At 48.3% G+C, this 19,349-nt stretch overlaps 1 protein-coding gene across 1 annotated transcript in view; it reads right to left on the bottom strand.

Moving 5' to 3' along the window:
• The window catches only part of SH2D3C (SH2 domain containing 3C), an 81,171-nt gene extending 62,864 nt beyond the window's left edge, over positions 1-18,307 (bottom strand). Inside the window, exon 1 of the mRNA XM_054998589.1 lies at positions 18,185-18,307. Coding sequence (XP_054854564.1) covers positions 18,185-18,231 — 47 coding nt within the window. The 5' untranslated portion in view covers positions 18,232-18,307. The remainder of the gene's footprint in view (positions 1-18,184) is intronic.
• Between the last annotated feature and the right edge of the window lie 1,042 nt (positions 18,308-19,349).

Genomic DNA, 19,349 nt, shown 5'->3' with positions numbered 1-19,349 from the left:
TGTCAGTCACAAAAGCCACAGGCAAGACAGATGTCTTGGGAGGAATCTTCAGCTATACAAACACTTTGTAAATTAGCCAAAATAAAATAATTGCTTAAGTAGGACTGAGCATGTTTCAGGAGACCTGGAATGCTAGAAGGGAACTTCGCCTAGAAGCCGTAGAGAATCCCAGGGATGGAGACTTTGGAGGGTGCAATTTCCAAATTCATACCGTTTGTCATGGTCTTGTAATTTATGTACCTAATACATGCCCACTGTCAATATATCGTGCAAAATGTGCATGTTTTATAAGAAACAATTGTGTTTCAAAGGCAACAGAGAATGCCATGATTTTATTTTTTTTAAACATGGGTTTGGTTTGCTCAAGAAAGACATGAAATTGAAATGGGGAGTTAGACGAGCAGGGAAGGGAAATCTGGAAGCACCTCTGCTTGTGACTCATGTTTTCTTCTACATGGATAGCCTCTAGACCTGAGCTGAATCCACAGAAGAAGAAGTGGCATGGTTATTGTCAGGGGTCATTTCGTAGAAAAAGAGCTGGAGGAACTCATTAGCATAACTCATTAGCAAATGCCATGCCCCTTGCCATCACCAGACATGTGTCATTAGCATAACTGATTTGCATATGCCACACCCCCTGACATCACCTATCTTGGCTGTTTTGGACCCAATCCTGGCCATTCAGGGTCGAAATTGGGCCCAAAATGGCAAAAAGGGGCTGAAAATGGCCCAAAAGGGGCCCAAAATGGTCAGGATCGGGCCACTGCTGAGTGGGAGAGTGATCCACCACCCGTCAGAGGCCCGATCTGGGCCATTTCGGCCCCAATCCAGGCTGAAACGCACCCAAAATGGCTGAGAGTCAGGTGGGTGGGTCCACCTGACATGTGACCTCTTTGGGGAACTGCCGGAACTGCGTTCCTGTGCATTCCCCCTCGAAATGAGCCCCAGTTATCGTTGTGGTACTTTACTGTGTATTTATAAAATGTATCATACGCTTTTCCTTTTTTTAATTCTCTAATGCTTGCCATCTGCTCCCCACTATTGCTAACACAATAGTAATATAGAAAATACTGATAATTTTTAAAAGCTGGCAAAAAGCCCACGGGTAATTGGAGGGAGAGAAACAGTGGGCGAGAGGGGTTAGGCAGGTAAAAAGGGATCCGTTTGGTCAGGGAGGTTTGACAATCCACACTTTCCTGCCCACATGGTGGCCAAACCTGCTTTGTATACAAACTTTCTATAAAGATTGTGCTGAAGCAGGGCCGTTTCCAGATGGCTTACCTTCTGCCGCTCCATGCCGCAACATCGCGGCTCGTCCTGGGGCGAACGCGAAATGTCGCGTGAGTTTTGTGCGACGTTGTGCAAAACTCGCGCGAGAAAACGCGATATTTCGCGTTTTCCCTGGCACGAGCCGCGACGTTGCGGCATGGAGCGGCAGAAGGTAAGACATCTGGAAACGGCCCAGGTTCAGGAAAAACCACAGTGAGGCAGGGGAAAACTCACATGGCGGATGACTGCACGAAAATGTGCAGAAGCCTCCCCCTCCCATAACACAGATATTTGAGAGACGAAGCAGAGCTCAATGTCCACACGGAAGCAGCCTCCTACCCTGAACATCCATTGAACAACCAGCCACGGTGACATAGAGGTGCCATTCATGAACTTCAGCTAAAACTGCATACTCTCCTACATTATACAGAGGATAACACGGAGATGCTCGCAACATCGCATACCCAGCGCCTCACTCCCAATCTACCGTGCGCTACTAAAGAGTTTATTCCATCTGCTCTATCCATCTACTCTGCAATATCCTGTCCACCACATTTAAAAGTTAAGACAGCATTTGTTCTTGGGCTTAAAGACATGCCAGAAAAACATTATTGTTCAAAATATACCACCCAAGTCATATGAAATGGTAGTCTGTTCACGGTGCCTTAGTGGTCAATGCAGACGCATTCAGACACACGCACTCCAAATGCAACCGAGTTGCACTTTCCACTCCAAGATTTAACTACTGGAGGCTCAGGGGAGGGAACTGAGCTCTGAAGAACAGAGACTCTAGTAACCCATAGGGTTGCCAACTCTGTCTTGTGAAGTTCCTGGAGATTTGAGGGTGACCTCTGCTTGGGGAGGGCAGAGTTTGGGAAAGGGAGGGAGATCAATGGGGAAGTTATTTCACTCTAGGACTTCCATTACTCCTAGACTCTATGGCATTCTGGCATACCATAGATTCTGCCCCCTGAAGCTGCATATCTTCTAGGGAAATGGATCTCTATAGTCTGGAATTATAGCTATAGTCTATAGCTATAATTCCAGGAGAACTACAAGCCCCGCCTGGAGGTTGGCACCACTACCCTAGCTGAAGCCTGATGGGGGAAATGGCCGTGCTTTGCTGTTCTAGAGGAGTTAGCCGTGTTAGTCTGTAATTGCAAAATAGTAAAGAATCCAGTAGCACCTTTAAGACTAACCAACTTTATTGTAGCATAAGCTTTCGAGAACCACAGCTCTCTTCACCAGATGCATCTGACGAACAGAGCTGTGGTTCTCAAAAACTTATGCTACAGTAAAGTTGGTTAGTTTTAAACAGGGTTTTTTAACGGAAAAAGAGGTGGTGGAACTCTCAAGAGGGAAATGAGGAAGAAACACACAGGATTCTTTGAAATAATATTATTTTCACGCACTATTGCCAAATATCTTCAAAAGGTGCCGGAACTCCGTTCCACCACGTTCCCGCTGGAAAAAAAGCCCTGGTTTTAAAGGTGCCACTGGACTCTTTACGACTATGCTTTACTGGGGCTGTGGAAGGGGTTGGGGTGGTCTGCAAGCCCTTGAGATCTATATGACATTCCAGACATAAAACAGAATGTTTTCCTTTCATGATGCATGGACGGGATTGGAGCAGGCAGCCCATTTACAAGTTTGTACCAGGCTCAAAAAAATGATACTTGGGCCCTGCTAGTAACTTGCACTAACAGTGTTAACATCTCCCAAAGGCAAAAATTCAGGGGATGCAGGAAACAATAGGGACAAGAAAAGAGAGAGCAGCACCTCTACTAAATAGAGATCGCTGGAATCTCTGGAGCTGTTGAGGGTACCTGTTGTGTACTGGGCCGAGCAAGGCCTCTAAAGTATTTACTGTATTGATTGCAATGCACTATACTGTGTTGAGCTTAAGGTTCAGTCAAGGCTCCCAATGCCTGCATTCTCATCAGTCCTTAATCCCTGCAATATCACAGGTTACTTTCTCAAGGCAGCAGCCAATCGGTCCTCTATAATAAAGACCAATCAGTGGCCTGCCTACTTCAAACATTGTATATAGTTTATGCAAATGACGGTATTGTAAAGTATGTATTCTCATTGGCTATCAGTTATTCTGGGGGGTGGAGCTGCTGTATATATATTGAGGGCTTCTGTTCAGTCTGTCAGAGTCTGTTGTGTTCCTGCTAAATAAAGAGCTGTTGAATTACCTTGTGTCTGAACCCACTATTTAACAGTACCGCACTTTGAACTCCATTAAGATTGCATCGAAGCAGGTTTGAGAAAAAACACGGTGAGGCAGGAGAAAACTTGAAAACTGGACAATTGCACATTTAGCATCTTCTGGTGAAAAACTGTTAGCAAAGGGAGCTGGGAAGCTGAAGTACTCCAGATGAGCCTGCCTTCCAAGCCTGGGGGTGCAATTCTTGACTGTAGCCTTCTGGGGGAAAGATTTGGCACACAAGGAACCTTAATTTAGACTGTAAGCTCCATGAAGCTTTACAGAGCTACAGCAAAGCTATGGAAAGGACAATATAAGCTGCTTTGGGTTCCCCGTTGGGAAGAAAGGCGGCTTATAAATAAAGTAAAATAGAATCAATCAATCATTGTGCTTTAAAACCAAACTCTCTCTGCCCTATAAATCAAGCAAGTTAAGTTCATTTGCATATATTTTCCTTTTTGCAGAACTGATTCCTCTTCTGCTTATTATGAGGAGGAACAACGCAACATTTCATCGTCCTGGTTTATTTTTTAAAGTATAACCTGCTTTTCTCGCCATCGGGGACCCAAAGCAACTTAAAACATTGTTCTCTCCTCCTGCACATTATCTTCATAACAACGTTGCCAGACTCCAGGGCCGTTTTCACACTGCTTACTGGCCACGGAACATCGCGCTGAGCTCCTGGAACGGCAGCGTCTTCCTGGCCCGAAATCGTGCCAGGAAGATGCTGCCGTTCCGGGCGCTTGGCGCGATGTTCCGTGGCCGGTAAGCAGTGTGAAAACCGCCCAAGTGGTGGTTGGAGATATCCTGGAATTACAACTGATCTCCAGGCAATGAAGATCAGTTCCCCTGGAGAAAACGGCTACTTTGGAGGGTGGACTCTATTGCTTTATATCCTGCTGAAGACCTTCCCCCTTCTCAAACCCCACCCTTTCCAGGCTCCACCTCCCAGATCTCCGTGAACTTCCCAGCCCAGAGTTGGCAACCCTATCAGGATAGCCTGAGAGAATGATGGGCCCAAGGTCACCCAGCGAGCTTCCGTGGCAAAGTACGGGTTGAAACCTGGTTCTCCTAGGTCTGACACTCTAACCACTATACCTCTCTGGCCTCCTGTTTTCAGCAGTCTCTCTAGACATCATCCAAATGCTTTCTTTGCAACCATAAGGGCTAGTGACATACTTTTCTAAAAAGATAATTGATTCTTAACGATTTTGTGCCTGTTACCACTTTCTGTAGTTGTGGGTTGCATCTAAGGCTAGGCATATACACAGTCCAAAGACCTAAAGGATATCTCTGTTTCCAGAACCAAAACACACTGTAAGAACTGGTAACTCTTGCAAACGCTTCTTTAAAAGTTAGGCTGACATTGGGGATGTCCCTGACCACCAGAGATGCTTGGGAAGCTGGAAGGGCCGGCCGGCTGAGATGGGTTGTTGTGAGGCAACCATTACATTTGGGTGTTTAAATATTAAACAAAGCACTAGCTCTCTTTCTTAAAAGGACAATATCGGTTGGTTTTATGATTACTATAGCAATATCTCCACTTAGGAGAGTATGTGTCTTATCCTCTCAGTGCCCCAGAGTGTTTTTATGACTTTTAAAAATATATAGGTGTGTGTCTAATAAAAAAAAAATCAAATGTTCAAGGAGATTGTAGAACTGTACTTTGGAGCGACCCAACAAAACACCTGGTTTACGGAGTGGCGAGTGGCAGCCCTTTGCCGTGATGTCTGGCGCAAGGCGGATGCCACTCTCCAACTTCCAGTCTGGAGGCAAAGATGGTCATAGGGGGAGCAGCAGGGGTGGCGCCAGGGTTTCTGGCACCCGTGGCTGCCCCTACGTGCGCGGGCACGTAGTGTGCGCGTGTGCCCCCCGGACTGCGTGATGACGTCACCTGCATGATGACGTCATCACGCAGCAAGCCAGCCCCATTGGCTGGCGGGTGGCTGGGACAGCGCGGAGGCTGTCCGCACTCCCAGTCAGGTGTGGTGGATGGCTGGGGAGGTTCCGCACACCACCCTGGATGCCTGCCATGCCTGGCCCGCAGCTGCTGCGCCCGGCTGTGGGCATGTTGGTGGTGGCAGTGGCAGCGGCGCGGGACTGGCCCGGTACCCCCTCTGGCGCCCCCTTCGGCGCCTCAGCACCCACGGCGCCCACCTCACCACCTCAATGGTGGCGCCAGCCCTGGGGAGCAGCCAGCAGTTGTATGGGGACTTGCTAGGAGACCTGGTAGAGAGTAGTTGGAGCCACCTTCTCAGTTTGTTGGGGTGGCCACATTTCTAAGGCAGGCTTTCAAGAAATAAAAGAAAAATCACGAAATCACACACAAATATCTGCAACCCAGATAACCCAGATGCATATGTATCTATGCGAATGTTTGTGCCTCTGAACTGAAAAGCATCAGAAATGATTAAGTCATGTAACAACAGCAAAACATTAGCCAGTTGCTCATTTGATTTTTAAAAAATCAAATAAGCAACCTACTTATGGTTCCTACACCCTGAACCCCCACTAGCAGGGAGACCAACTTTGGATTGGGAAATTCCTGGAGATTTGGAGGTGTATCCTACAAAGGGTGAAATCTAAGCAGGGATGTGATGTTTGGGAAGGGATAGTCCCTTCAAGGCAGCCATTTTCTCCAGGGGGAACTGATCTCTGAACTAGGGTTGCCAAACTCCAGGTGGTGACTGGAGATAGCCTGGAATTACATCTAATATCCAGGTCACAGAAATTAGTTCCCCTGGGGGAAAACAGCTGCTTTGGAGGGTGGACTCTATGGAAACACACCCTAATGAGGTCCCCTCCCCAAACCCCACCCTCTCTAGGCTCCACCTCTCAAATCTCCAGGAATTTCCAACGTGGAGCTTGCAGCCCTACCAAAGTCTGGAGATCAGCTGTAATTCTGGCAGAACTCCAGGCCCACCCAGAGGTTGGCAAGCCTAGCCTACAGTGAGAGCCATCTTATATTGCTCTTCCTGAGCTCTACATTTAGTACCAGGAACAGAATCCAGCATTTTCAATCAACTTCCATTTCAAAGAAAGCAAGCAAGTTTCTAGCCCTTATGGCTGTGATGAGAGGCTTGAAAGAGGGTAGGAAACATTTTGTAATCTCAAAAAGTTAGAACAGAGGTTAGGCTGTCTATTGAATCTCTACAGGAGTTCCGGCCTTGCCTGCTTCCATCCTGCCTCCACGTGGAACCGATATTTATACCTTTTCCTCACATAAAATGGGATTGTAGGCAACTTGTTCTTAGTGGAAGCTGCCAGTTGCATCTCTTCATGAGTCACTGTTCTAATCTTCTAGCCTTGCTCGCTCCCAACCAGCCTCCTCTGGGGGCTTAATGCTGCATGACCTACTTCATGCACTACAGAGTACACAGCCTGAGTCTGGAGTCTCCACCCTGGGTAACAGTCGGGCATGAGTTGTCGATTTTCCTCAATTTCAGTGTGTGCAGTGCCCAATTCAGATTAAGACCACGGCGCACAAGGCCTGGCACCTATTTTATCTCCTTCTCCTTCGTGCATGTACAGAGCGTGCTCCCGACCCGTGCGACGATGTCACTTCCAGGAAGTGACTTACAGGAAGTGACATCATTGCGTGGGTAACGTGGAGTCCTGGGAGAACTCCTGAACTCCACAGGGGGCTGAATCATGCCACAGCAGTCCAATTCGGGCTGGATTTGGACTGATTCTGGTCCCCTTTGGAGCACTCTCGTTCTCTGCAGTGGCCCGATTTGGGCCAAATCTGGATGACTTGGGCCCGAATTGGCTCGAATCATGCCTGAATCAGGCTGCTGAGGCACATGGAAGCACACCACGCCATCCAGAAGCGCATTGTGCCGCCTGGGAACGCACCCCAGGAGGCACATCCCCCCCCCGCTGGTCAGGTAAGTGGGGGCGGGGGTGGAGGATGTGAACAGGGGATCCTCTGCTGGGGGTGGTGGCCTGGCAACCCTAACCTGGCGTCTCGCTTCTGACCTGAAACCATTCTGCATGCGCTATTTGGTCCTCCATTTAGCTGGAGGGCCTCCCTCCAGCAAAAGCAGGATATAAATGGGACTGAACTGCTATTTGGGGAAAAAGAAACACGATGTCACACAGGGTTGTGAGTGGGTGTGGATTCCCCCAGCACACAAACTTGTTGTGTGGGATTGGTGTGGGTGGTTCTGCTGCAAACCAGTGACCTGTGACTTCTGGGAACCCTGTGCACCAAAGTCAGTGCGTAACAACTCTGCAAAGTATCTGGGACATGCTACTGCTGCCATCAAATTGGAGATTTTCACACGATTTCCAGAGGCTACCATGCCAAAGACTAGCCTTCTGAAATGCCACATGGAGCCTTCTCTTTCAGAGACTGCCAGCTGTTGGCTTAGAGAGGTTGTTTCACACGGTTGTAGAGTGATCGGAAGGCAGCGGCTGGTGTTTGGGGGGAAAAACTGTGAGAAAATTCCAGGGTAGGAGGAGGGGAGGTTCCTGGCAGGAAACAGGGAGCATGAGAGCAACTGGGGGAAGGAATTCAAGCGGGGTCGCAAGGAGCTGCTCGGACTCCCGAGAAAGGCAAGAGGCCCCTTGGCTTATGGAGGGCATCGGTTCCACGTTAAGAGCCAATGAAACACCCCCACCCCAGACTTCCACTCGGTTGCCGCAAGGGAAGAATGAAAATACTATAAATAACCCCTCGTCTCCTAACTGCAAGCAGATGTCTTTGGCTGTGACTTCATCCCGAGAAGAGGCCAGCTTGCAGCGATACGCAGGGAGCCGTGCGAATGAATGGCTTGTGGGATTCTTGAATGAGGCTCAACATTCTTGGAGCCGGTCAAAGTGCCTGGGAGAAATTCCAGCGCTCCCCCTTTGAAACGCTGCCTCTACGCTGCCTGGGAGCACCAGCAAAAGCCGGCGTGACACCTGGCCTTTGCAAGGTTACAGCTGGTGACAAGCTGGGCAGTGTTACGGTTTGGAGGGCTCCCAGATTCAAGGGCCGCAGGAGAGAATGTCAGGTTTAGGTGTGGATGCGCTCCGGCGCAAATGGACTGAGCGCAGAGGGTTGCCAGCTCTGTGTTGGGAAATTCCTGGTGATTTGTTTGTTTGTTTAATGTCATTTATTTATTTATTTGTTTGTTTGTTTGTTTGTTTATTTAATGTCATGTATTTTTTGTCATTTATAGTCTGCCTTTCTCACTGAGACTCAAGGCGGATTAGTACAGTCAATATTAGGAACGTTTCCATAAACAATACCATAGGGTCAATAGACACAAGTTCACAAAGACACAGCATTAGTAGGAATCCAATACAACATAGTGGTGAGGTCTATGGTTCCTAATTCATTAGCAGATCATCTGAGGTCCCCTCCCTGCAATACAGCTCTCAGATAGGAGTAAAAAGCCTTTTTGAATAATTCGGTTTTGCATCATTTGCTGAAAGCCAGGAGAGTGGGGGCTCTCCTGACCTCCTCAGGCAGGCTGTTCCACAGGGTAGGGGCCACCACAGAGACAGCCCGTGTACGGGCTGCTGTCAGTTTTGCTGATGTGTGGGTCGCACCTGCAGGAGACCCTGTTCGGAAGAGCGAAGCTGCTGTGGAAGAGCATAGGGAGGGAAACAGTCCTGTAGGTATAATGGACTAAGGCTATGAAGAGCTTTGTAAGCGATAATCAATACCTTGAACTGAGCACAGTAACTAACGGGTAGCCAAAAGAGTGGCTGCAGGATGGGAGTGATGTTCATGCTCCTGCTTGCTCCTAGTAGCAGTCGCGCTGCAGCGTTTTGCACCAATTGGAGTCTCCTAGTTAGTTTAGATGGGAATCCTATGTATAGTGCATTACGATAGTCAAGTCTTGATGTTACCATAGCATGGATCCAGGTCGGCTAGGTTGGCCAGGTTGAGGTAAGAAGTCATTTTCCAGGCTAGGGAGAGGTTGTAGAAAGCAGTTTTTGTGGCTGTCTTAACTTGTTTTTCTACCCGGGGAAGTGGGGTTTGGGGATGGGGGGGACCTTGCTAAAGGAAAAGGATCTGACTGTTCAAAGACTGTCGTATTCTATGGCCGTTTCCACACTACTCACCTTCAATCGGAACGCCGCGGAACATTGCGAACAAAACCCGGAAGACAGCGTTTTCTTGCGCGAGTTTTGCATGATGTTGCACAAAATTCACGTGAGAAAACGCTACCTTCCGCATTTTCTTCGCAATGTTCTGCAGCGTTCCGATTGAAGGTGAGTAGTGTGGAAACGGCCCATGTCGAGGCTGATACGGACCCCTTAAAACCTGAGTAAGAAGCATATTACATCATATTTACTGTTTTTTATTTATGTATTTATTCAAAAGATTTCCCTCCCTCCTCTCCTTAAAATGCCCTAGCTGGCTAACAAACATAAATTAAAGTACGATAAACATATGCCGCTCCCAGAGCCCTTTACTCAGAAGAATATTTGTTTGACGAAAGGCTTCCTTCCTGTTTGCCACTTATAACGTACATTTCTCTGAATGGCAAATCTGTTCACAGTGTTTTCCTTGAAAGTCTCAGCCAGCCTGCCTATACATCTACTCAGGGCTGGCGCACCCATTGAGGCAGGTCCGGCCCCCGCCTCAAGCGCTGAGGCGCCGAAGGGGGCACCAGGGGTGGGGGCACGCACTGTGGAGCTGGTGGTGGCAGCGCTGGCAACTGAGCGGGAGGGATGGGAAGCCGCTCACGCACCACCCCCAGCTGCCTGCCGTGCCTGGCCTGCAGCTGCTGCAGCCTGCCAGCCCTCCCGCCCCGCCCTGCGCTGCCACTGCCGCCAAGACACCCCCCCCCCGGCTGGGCGCAGCAGCTGCGGGCCAGGCACAGCAGGCATCCAGGGCAGTGTGCGGAACAACAGAGCGGGAGGGCTGGGCGGACGTACATGCACCTCCCCAGCCACCCACCACGCCCAACTGGGAGCGTGGGCAGCCTCCATGCGCTATCCCAGCCGCCCGCCGGCCAATGGGGCCAACATGCTGCGTGATGATGTCACACACAGTGACATCATCACGCAGTCCGAGGGGCACGCATGCACTCTGTGCGCGCACTTAAGGGCAGCCTCAGGCGCCAGAAACCCTGGTGCTGCCCCTGCATCTACTCGTTATGGGGGGGGTTACAATACGTGGTGCAAATGATGCTAGGAAAATGCAATTTCCATCTAACTGAAGTGGGTAATAACTGAATAGTTGCTGAAGTCAAAAACTGATCACCTGGAAATGTCCTATCCAGTTTAGAATAAGTTAACTGTTGATCCTTCTTTCTTCACAGCTCACCTGCTCCTGGAAGGGGAGGTGAAATTGACTAGAGCCTTCTGGGAGGCAAAGATGAAATAAACTCTCTGAGGAGAGATCTCTGCAGCTCTAGAGAGGCTCTTGTCTTTTATAAACTATGCTTCCCAGCTAACATGGCATCTCCCTTCACTTGAGCATCCTTGTGTAAGAGGTCTTATGTAGAGACACTCCGTTAGGAGCATTTTTGAATGTTGCTGGAGAAATTATCAGGTATAACAGTTCTGCAAAAATGGAGAACCCTTTTGTGTGGAAGTTCTGAGCTGGGGGGAAGTATTTGTGTAGAACATCATTCTGAATAATTCAAAGGTCTGGATACCAAACCTGTGTTTGGGTGGGAGGGGAGTTTTTAAGACGTGTTTATTCCTGACTTTTTAGCTGCATTGGCTGTTTGGAGAGGCAGGGTGTAAAATTTGGAACAAAAACAGGGAGGGAAGCATTGCAGAACATTGGCTAACCCATCTCTTTTGAAGCAAGCCAAGTGCAGAATGGTCTATGGCAGAATAAATTAATTTTGTGTTTGGCAGGTGGAGACCCACCTTCTGCAATATACAGTAGTACAACAGAGCACCCGAATTCTTGATGTGCGGAGATATAAGGACACCAAGAAAAGGTTCCTATTTTAATCTGGAAATGTTGGAGGACATGAAAACGTCAGCTGTTCTTGCCTGGCTAGAAGCCCTGAATCAGTTGCATCAATGGCCCCTTAAAGGTCCCATGGCATTTTACGAACTGCCTACCAAACCTGTGCCAATATTGGGACCAAAATACCAATGTATAGATTTTCTAAATAATATTTGAAGGCATCATGATACAATCTCTTTTAACAGGAAAGGTATTCATGTCAGTGTTTATTTCCTAGTTCTGTAAAAAAATAATAATTAATGCCCCTCTTTTGCTTTACTACATATGTCTCATTCACAAGCAACACTGGTTCACGCATGTAGGAGAATGAGATAAAATGGACTGTGCCATTTCAGGCTACAGATGAAGATTTTGGAACGCCGCCATGTGTTTAAAAAATCTTGGACATCTTCAACAAGCACAGCAAGCCAAAATACTGAGTAGAGCCTTCCTTTCTCCCTGCTCTGAGTTTTCTATTGGCACGGATTTTTGGTGTGTGTGCGGAAGGGCATTCAAAGGTGGAATCTCTGACCTCCACTTTGATTTGGTGCAGTCCGTTCTACCACCTCAACATTCCCATCTCTCGCATGTGTGAATCAAGTTATAGGGTGCTTGCAGCCACACAGCAAGGATTCTCCATTTGGAATTCACTGCTGCCGAGAATACAGAAACATTCACATTGACCATGGAACGACACATGGGACTTTTACACACACTTCCCTTCGCGGCAGACCATTCCCTCTACATCCTCCTCTGTCTGCTGTGCCACCAGACAGCTCTTTATAAAAAAAAAAAGTTGGCAATTGCTATAGTTGCTTTCAGTAAAGTTGCTTTCAGCGAACTTGTGAAAGTACCTGAACTTTGGCCTCCGCTTTCAGAGGCAAACAGGATATTGTAGGTTTCAAACCTCGCTGCTCAGCTCCTTTTCCTCGCTCTTTCAATAGTCCTATTTCCGCCTATCTCTCACCGATCACAACGAGTCTCTTTCCTCTGACTCACACACTTGTGCTTTTTAAAAAGTCCACAGTACATTCCATGCTTCTTCAGCCGCGGAGCCGTTGGTGGAAGGAAACCCCAAACGGCTTGGAGATGAAAGAGAGTCAGTTTTCCCAGAGACTTCACTCTGTTGCTTTTCAAATCCTACCGTTCTGGGCCTGAAAGGAAGTCTCTTCTGGAGGAGACAGGTTGCCATACAAGTGAAGAAAGAGACTGGCAGATGACGGAAAAACGCAGAAACAGCCAGCATTTTGTAGTGATTAAAATGAAACTAAAGCTAGGATCAAATTCTCAGCTACAATGCTCTGTAGATCCAGAGGAGTTAGTTGTGTTAGTCTGTAGTTGCAAAACAGTAAAGAGTCCAGTAGCACCTTTAAGATTAACCAACTTCATTGTAGCATAAACTTTTGAGAACCACAGCTCTCCCGTCTGACGAAGAGAGCTGTGGTTTTCAAAAGCTTATGCTACAACAAAGTTGGTTAGGTTTAAAGGTGCTACAAAGCTCTGTAGGTGCCCCTGGTGATCTCTCAGCCTAACCTAACTCACAGGGTTGTTGTGGGAGAGGGGAGAGCCACTTGCACTCCCTTGAGGTCGTTGGAAGAAGGGAGTGGTGAAAATGTGATGGAAAAAGGGAGAAAAGAAAGACGAGAGAAACAGGAAAGTCACAGGAATGGCAGAGGGGATAAAATCCTTTCTTAAGATGGAAACAATTTCAAGTAAAGATTTCCAATCACGGTCAGGAAAAAAGCAGAAAGATATTCACTACACATCCGTGTTCACAAAACTATACTCTTTTCATCACATAAAGGGCGCTGGGGACGAAGGTGCAATGGCCAGAAGTGCTGAATCGGTGCATTAGATGCTCGCAGACCCCCTGGGGACTGTGCAGCAAACTCAGATGGGCTAGCAAGATCAGCGCAAGTGACGGCTGCTCTAGACCCCTGGGTAAGGTTACCATGCCAACTCCAGGTTGGGAAATTCCTGGAGATTTGGGGGTGGAGCCTATGGAGGCTGAAATTTGGGAAGCGGAGGAAGCTCACCATTGTGATGCCATAGAGTCCACCCTCCAACGCAGCCTCCAACTAAACTCTGTAGCCTGGAGATCAGTTGCAATTCTGGGAGATCTCCAGTCCCCACCTGGAGGTTGGCAAGCCTATTATTGAATGTTTGGCAGAACTTCTTTCAACAGGCACCCTCCCTTTTCAGTTTAACACTACAGTGACTGGTAGAAGCTGCCATGAGAAAAACTATTTTTTTTAATGCTCTTTCACCATTGTTAAAGTGGTCCCTCAGTGGAACAGGCGTCCTCAGGAGGTGGTGGGCTCTCCTCCCTTGGAGGTTTTTAAGCAGGGGCTAGATGGGCATCTGACAGCAATGCTGATTCTGTGAACCTGGGCAGATCATGAGGAGGAGGGCAGGAAGGGTTACATCAGTGCTTGGTTCTCGTGGCCCCTTCTTACATGCCCAGGGTAAGGCCAATCACCACCTTGGGGTCAGGTAGCATTTTTCCCCAGGCCAGCTTGGCTAGGGATCCTGATGGTGTTTGAACATCTTCTGGGTATGGAGTGGGGCCACGGTGTGTATGTGTGCGGGGGAGAAGGTAGTTGTGAATTTCCTGCATTGTGCAGGGGGTTAGACTAGATGACCCTAGAGGTTCCTTCCAACCCTATAATCAGGGCTGGATCTATGGCTGCCGGCGCTCGGTGCAACGCTTGTCCGGTCTTTTGCGTGCATGTACAGAATGCACATGTGCTCCTGGCGCTGTGTGATGATGTCACTTCCATGAGATCATCACACAGGGTCGGAGGCGTGCTGCACGCAGGGCAAGCCGGCCACCCCAGCGCCCAGTGCGCCGCAGAGAGCTGGTGGTGGCGGTGGCGTGTGCATGTGCTGGGGTGACTGACTTGCTGCGTGGGTGGCTGAGCACAGGGCTGGGAGGTCCTGCGTGCGCGGCAAGCCAGCCGCCCCATCAGCAGGGCAGGTGAGGGCCTCCCAACCCTGCTCTCAGCCTCCCGCGCAGCAAGCTACCAACTCTGGCACGCTCCCAGTGGCTGGCAGCTGTGCCCGGCGCCCCCTCGTTGGCAGCGCCAGGGGCAGGCTACGCCCCCTGCCCCCCCTTGATCCAGCCCTGCCTATGATTCTATGATTGTTGCACTCTCCCTGTTTGGAAATGTGCTGCTTCTCCCATTGATGGTTGAATGGGCACTGGTTGAAATGTTAGCATTTGAGCTACACAGTATGACACCCCGCCCCCCAAAATTACCTCTGATAGCTTCCTCACCCAAGGAAAAGGTGACTTGGAACAGGGAAGAGATTGCTGTGCTTTCGCTTAACCCTTTCCCCTATTTTCCCACTGCAACTTTCCCGCAACCACCACCATTTCCCTCCCCTGGCTGTGTGTGTGTTTTGCCTCATAATTTGCAATTCCAAAGCAAGTGCTAGTTTGCTCAGTTTCTCACAACAAACTGCAACATGTGGATTATAATACTAGCCTACCTTATATGGCTGTTTAAAAGATACAGGAGATAATGTGTATAAAATGCTTTGAACAGGACAATGCTGTAAGAAAATTATTCAGAGAGATGCACTGGAAAGGGATAGGGACTATAGACTATAGTACTGTGCACTGTCTGTTGCTGTAAGGATGCTCCTACTGGATAGTTCTGCATTGTGTAATATGTCATGTCAGTTTGCTTACATTTTGTTTTCAGCTCTGTATCAGGCTTCTGTTTGTTTCCAAATTTCTGTAATCCTTGTCCTACTGTAGTGTTTATTGAATGTTTATTCAATGTCCCAGTTGCTGACTGTACTGATCTACAGTGTGTAATCCCTCTTGAGTCTCCATGAGAAAGGTGAACTATAAATAGCATAAAACAAATAAAATAAAGTATATACATGTGTGTGTGCACATGCTAAGTGTTATATGTTGTAACGGTGCATGTTGTAACATTGTAACATTCTCCAAGTCAAAGCTAAATATGCTTTAAGTATTGAATATCTTGGCATGAGACCAAGAGTCGACATAGCACAGCAATGTTCTTATAATTCATTACATTTATATCCTGTCTTTCTTCAACATGGAACTTGAGACAGTTTATGTAGGGTCCCCTGGAGGTATCCGTTTCATGCACTAACTACACCCAGCCCAGTTTAGCTTCAACCGGGTGCTTGCATTATGTATCTTCTGAGCTGGTGTGGTATAGCAGTAAGAGTGTCAGACTAGAATCTGGCAGGTTCAAATCCCCGCTCTGCCACGGAAACTTGCTGGCTAACCTTGAGCCAGTCACTTTCTCAACCTAATCTAGCTTAAGGGTTCTTATAGAAAAGAGCAAGAGTCCAGTAGCAGGTATAAGACTAACCAAATTTGTGATAGGGTATGAGCTTTTGTGAGTCACAGCTCACTTCTTCAGATACCAGGGTTCTTGTGAGGATAAAAAGGAAGGAGGGGAGAATGATGGATGCCACCCTGAGCTCCTTGGAGAGGAAGTAAGATAAGAATGCATTCAAGAAAATAAATAAAAGTCCTATGAACCCGGGGATTCCTTAATTGGAAGAGTGGGAATGAAGGGAAAGCATCCCTCACAGACATCTTTTCTAACATTACCACTCTTTCTCTACAATCTCTGAAAAATCAGAGTATCTTGGCTAATCCAGTGCTAACTGGAAGCCTGAGATGACTTTTAGGGAAAAGGACTAAAAGATTCACACATTCTCCCCCCACCAAATCTTCACGAGGTCAGAGGGGAAACCCTACACAAGGTTTTGAGCTAATTCCTACATGGAACTGAAGATCATTAACACAGATGGGTTGCTCTTCGGAGTCCTGTTTAGTTATACACACAAGAACTAACATCAACCCACATTGCTGCTAGTATGGTATTCTAAGGGCCAAACAAAATGTGTCCTGGACTTCTGTGGCTGAAACTCCAGATATATAATTTGGATCTTAAAAACAACTGTGTGGCAGAGAGAAGGCATGATTATGGGATTGGGTCCCACGGCACTAGGGAAAGGTGAGGCTTAACTCTTCCACTTCCACACTGTTTCCCTGATCAAAAATGCTATCCTCCCTGGACGTAGGGTTGCCAGCCTCCAGGTAGTGTCTGGAGATCTCCTGGAATTACAACTAGTCTCCAGGCCACAGAGATCAGTTCACCTGGAGAAAATGGCTGCTTTGGTGGGTGGACTCTATGGAATTATGCCATGCCAAGGTTCTTTCCCACCCCAAACCCCTCTTTCTCCAGGTTTCACCCCCCAGATCTCCAGGAATTTCCCAACTTGGAACTGGCAACCCTACCTGGATGCTTTCAACCCTCATAGAGGGAAAGGACAGGTTCCTCTGTTGGACCTGCCCCCCCCCAAACTGGTGCTTAAAGCAGCCCAGAATAGGAAACATCTGGGAAGCCACATAGAAGGAAGCATTAACTCCTGCTTTCCCATCACCACACTCCAATCCACATACCCCACCCCACCCCTGTGGCTGCTTTTTAGGGCCAAAAAGTTCCAGGCACAGAATTTCACTGTTATGCATCACTTGGCTCTTGATTGACACACTCAGGTCTATCACCTGGATCGTTCCTTGACACTTGAAAATCCACAGAGAAAGACTGTGACCTGTCTCCATAGGACAATAGCAGCCTCCATGCCTCCATGACTCAGGGCTGGCTCCAGGTCCTGGAAGGTTACTAGCAAGATATCCTCTGTTTCCCACACTAAGCAGATCACCTTCTCCTCCACCAACCTCCATGTCTGCCTTCATTTACACTCAGAGAAAACAATCACAGCTTAGCACCAACTTTGCCACTGGTTTGCCCAGTAAGCCAACGGCGATAACTTCTAGGAGCAGCAGCAGCTGCCAGCATACAGAGACATGGCGGGCAAGAAAATGGCAGCTGCTACTTCACCTCGTTGTTATCACCCTCGTATGGCTGGGACTGGAAGAGGCCCAATTGCACCAGGTTGATCCAATCCTGTCACTTCGACACAGCAAAAGAGGGTATGCGATGTCAGTGGTGGCTGCTGCGCCATAGCAGATCAGAAGGAATCCTACTATGGCACAGGTAGCAACCCCACCCCCACCCCAAAGCCTCTTCACTCAACAGCAATGCCAGCTTCAGGCTGTGCATAAACAACGGCTTTTAACGGCAGCTAACACAAATCTCATTGCTGTCTGTGGGCAGTCGGTTTTTTTCACAGACATTGGCTTAAATGGGAAGTTATATCAGCAGGGATTAATCTCTGAAAGAATCATCCACACATGCAAAACAACCAAAGAGTCCACTCTATCCAAGTGAAATATCTTCTTTCATGCTGAGCTGATGGCCTGCCTTTCCAACCAGGGGTACACCTTGGATGGACACACACACACATCCCTCTTGCATAACATGGTACCTGTGTGTGTGTTTGTGTGTGTGAAGGAGAGTACTGATTCTTGCCCTGTTGCTTTCCAGATACTGGCCAAACCCAGGGGCATGGCATGCTTTTGTGTAGACACACCCTAAATCTTCAGTTCAGTCCATGTACCTGCACCAGACCCCACATCAGCGCTATCCCTCTTTCTCTCACCAAATGCCTTTTCTCTCTTTCTCAAGAGTGAAATCAGCTGGAGGCACCAATTGATGTGATAAAGTAGGCTCTTGCCTTATGAAAGCTTAAACTACAATAAATTTACCTTCAATATGCAATCCCTTCCTCCTTTATTATACCTACCAGCTAAGGGCAACTCTTCTGCATTCTAAAAAAAAAAAAATCTCACTCCCATCTCCACTCCTTTCTTTGGATGGGATGCAAAGGGGCCTGCTTACCTGGCGTGTTCCAAGGTATGATATCTCCTGCCCACCTCTGTCATCATCTGTCCTGGCTGGCTGCACCTCCAAAAGGAAAAGATGCCGTCCCACTTTGGAAAGACACTGCCTTGACTCTCCCGATCTCAGCTGCTTCGGTCTCTTGCTTTGCCAGCTCTGAAACTTGTGGAAGTCTGAGCTGGACATCTGAGTTCGTCCCTCCTCCTAATCGCTGTCTCTCCTCCCCAAAGCTTCCGTCCCTCCCTCCCTTCCCTGGAATGCAAAGCCAAGCAGAGGCCAAAAGTGGAGAGAAATTCCTCTTCATTAACATGCTTCTGGCATCTGCAGCCTGTGCTGAGACTTCCATAACATGAACCTCCTGAGAAAATAAACCTCAGATCCCAGGGGTGGGGTGGGGGGACAGACTGGTGGTCCATTCTCCATCTGGGAAGGAGACAGGGAAGGGGAGATGTATTCCGACAGTTGTCGGATGGATGGGGACAGGGCTTTTTTTCTGGGAAAAGGGGTGGTGGAACTCAGTGGGTTGCCATCACAGGGGGCAACTCTTGGCGGGAGGTGGTGCCCCTGGTACCACACGTGCATGCGCAAAGTGCACGCATGTTCCCAGGGCCAATGACGTCACTTTGGGTCAGCTGGAACAAGGGGGAAGTTTTTAAAAGTTTGAATCACCCTCAGTGAAAATGGTCAGATGGCTGGTGGCCCTGCTCCCTGATCTCCAGACAGAGGGGAGTTTAGATTGCCCTCCACGCTGCTCCAGCGGCGTGGAGGGCAATCTAAACTCTGCTCTGTCTGGAGATCAGGGGGTGGGGCCACCAGCCATCTGACCATTTTTAAGAGGTGCTGGAACTCCGTTCCACCACATTCCAGCTGAAAAAAAAAGCCCTGGATGGGGAGGAATGGCACATTGGAACTGGGCTTCATAGCATAAATTTGGATTACAGGGCTGTCAATGCCAGTTTTATAATTAGGCAGCTGTAGGACAGCCGGGTAAGGGGAGCTGTACTAAATGTGATGGCAGGAGACAGGATGCTGGAGAGTACGTCAAAGATCAAGTAGCTTAGTGACTAACAGAATGATCTGCAATCTGGGAAGCCCCCAATTCAAATCTCACCTCTGCCAGAAACTCACTAAAGTGGCTGCTCTTTTTCAGCCCCATCCCATGTGT

The sequence above is a fragment of the Eublepharis macularius genome, chromosome 14, assembly GCF_028583425.1.
Source record: "Eublepharis macularius isolate TG4126 chromosome 14, MPM_Emac_v1.0, whole genome shotgun sequence".
Lineage (NCBI taxonomy): Eukaryota > Metazoa > Chordata > Lepidosauria > Squamata > Eublepharidae > Eublepharis > Eublepharis macularius.
This window is presented reverse-complemented; position numbering and strand designations above follow the sequence as displayed.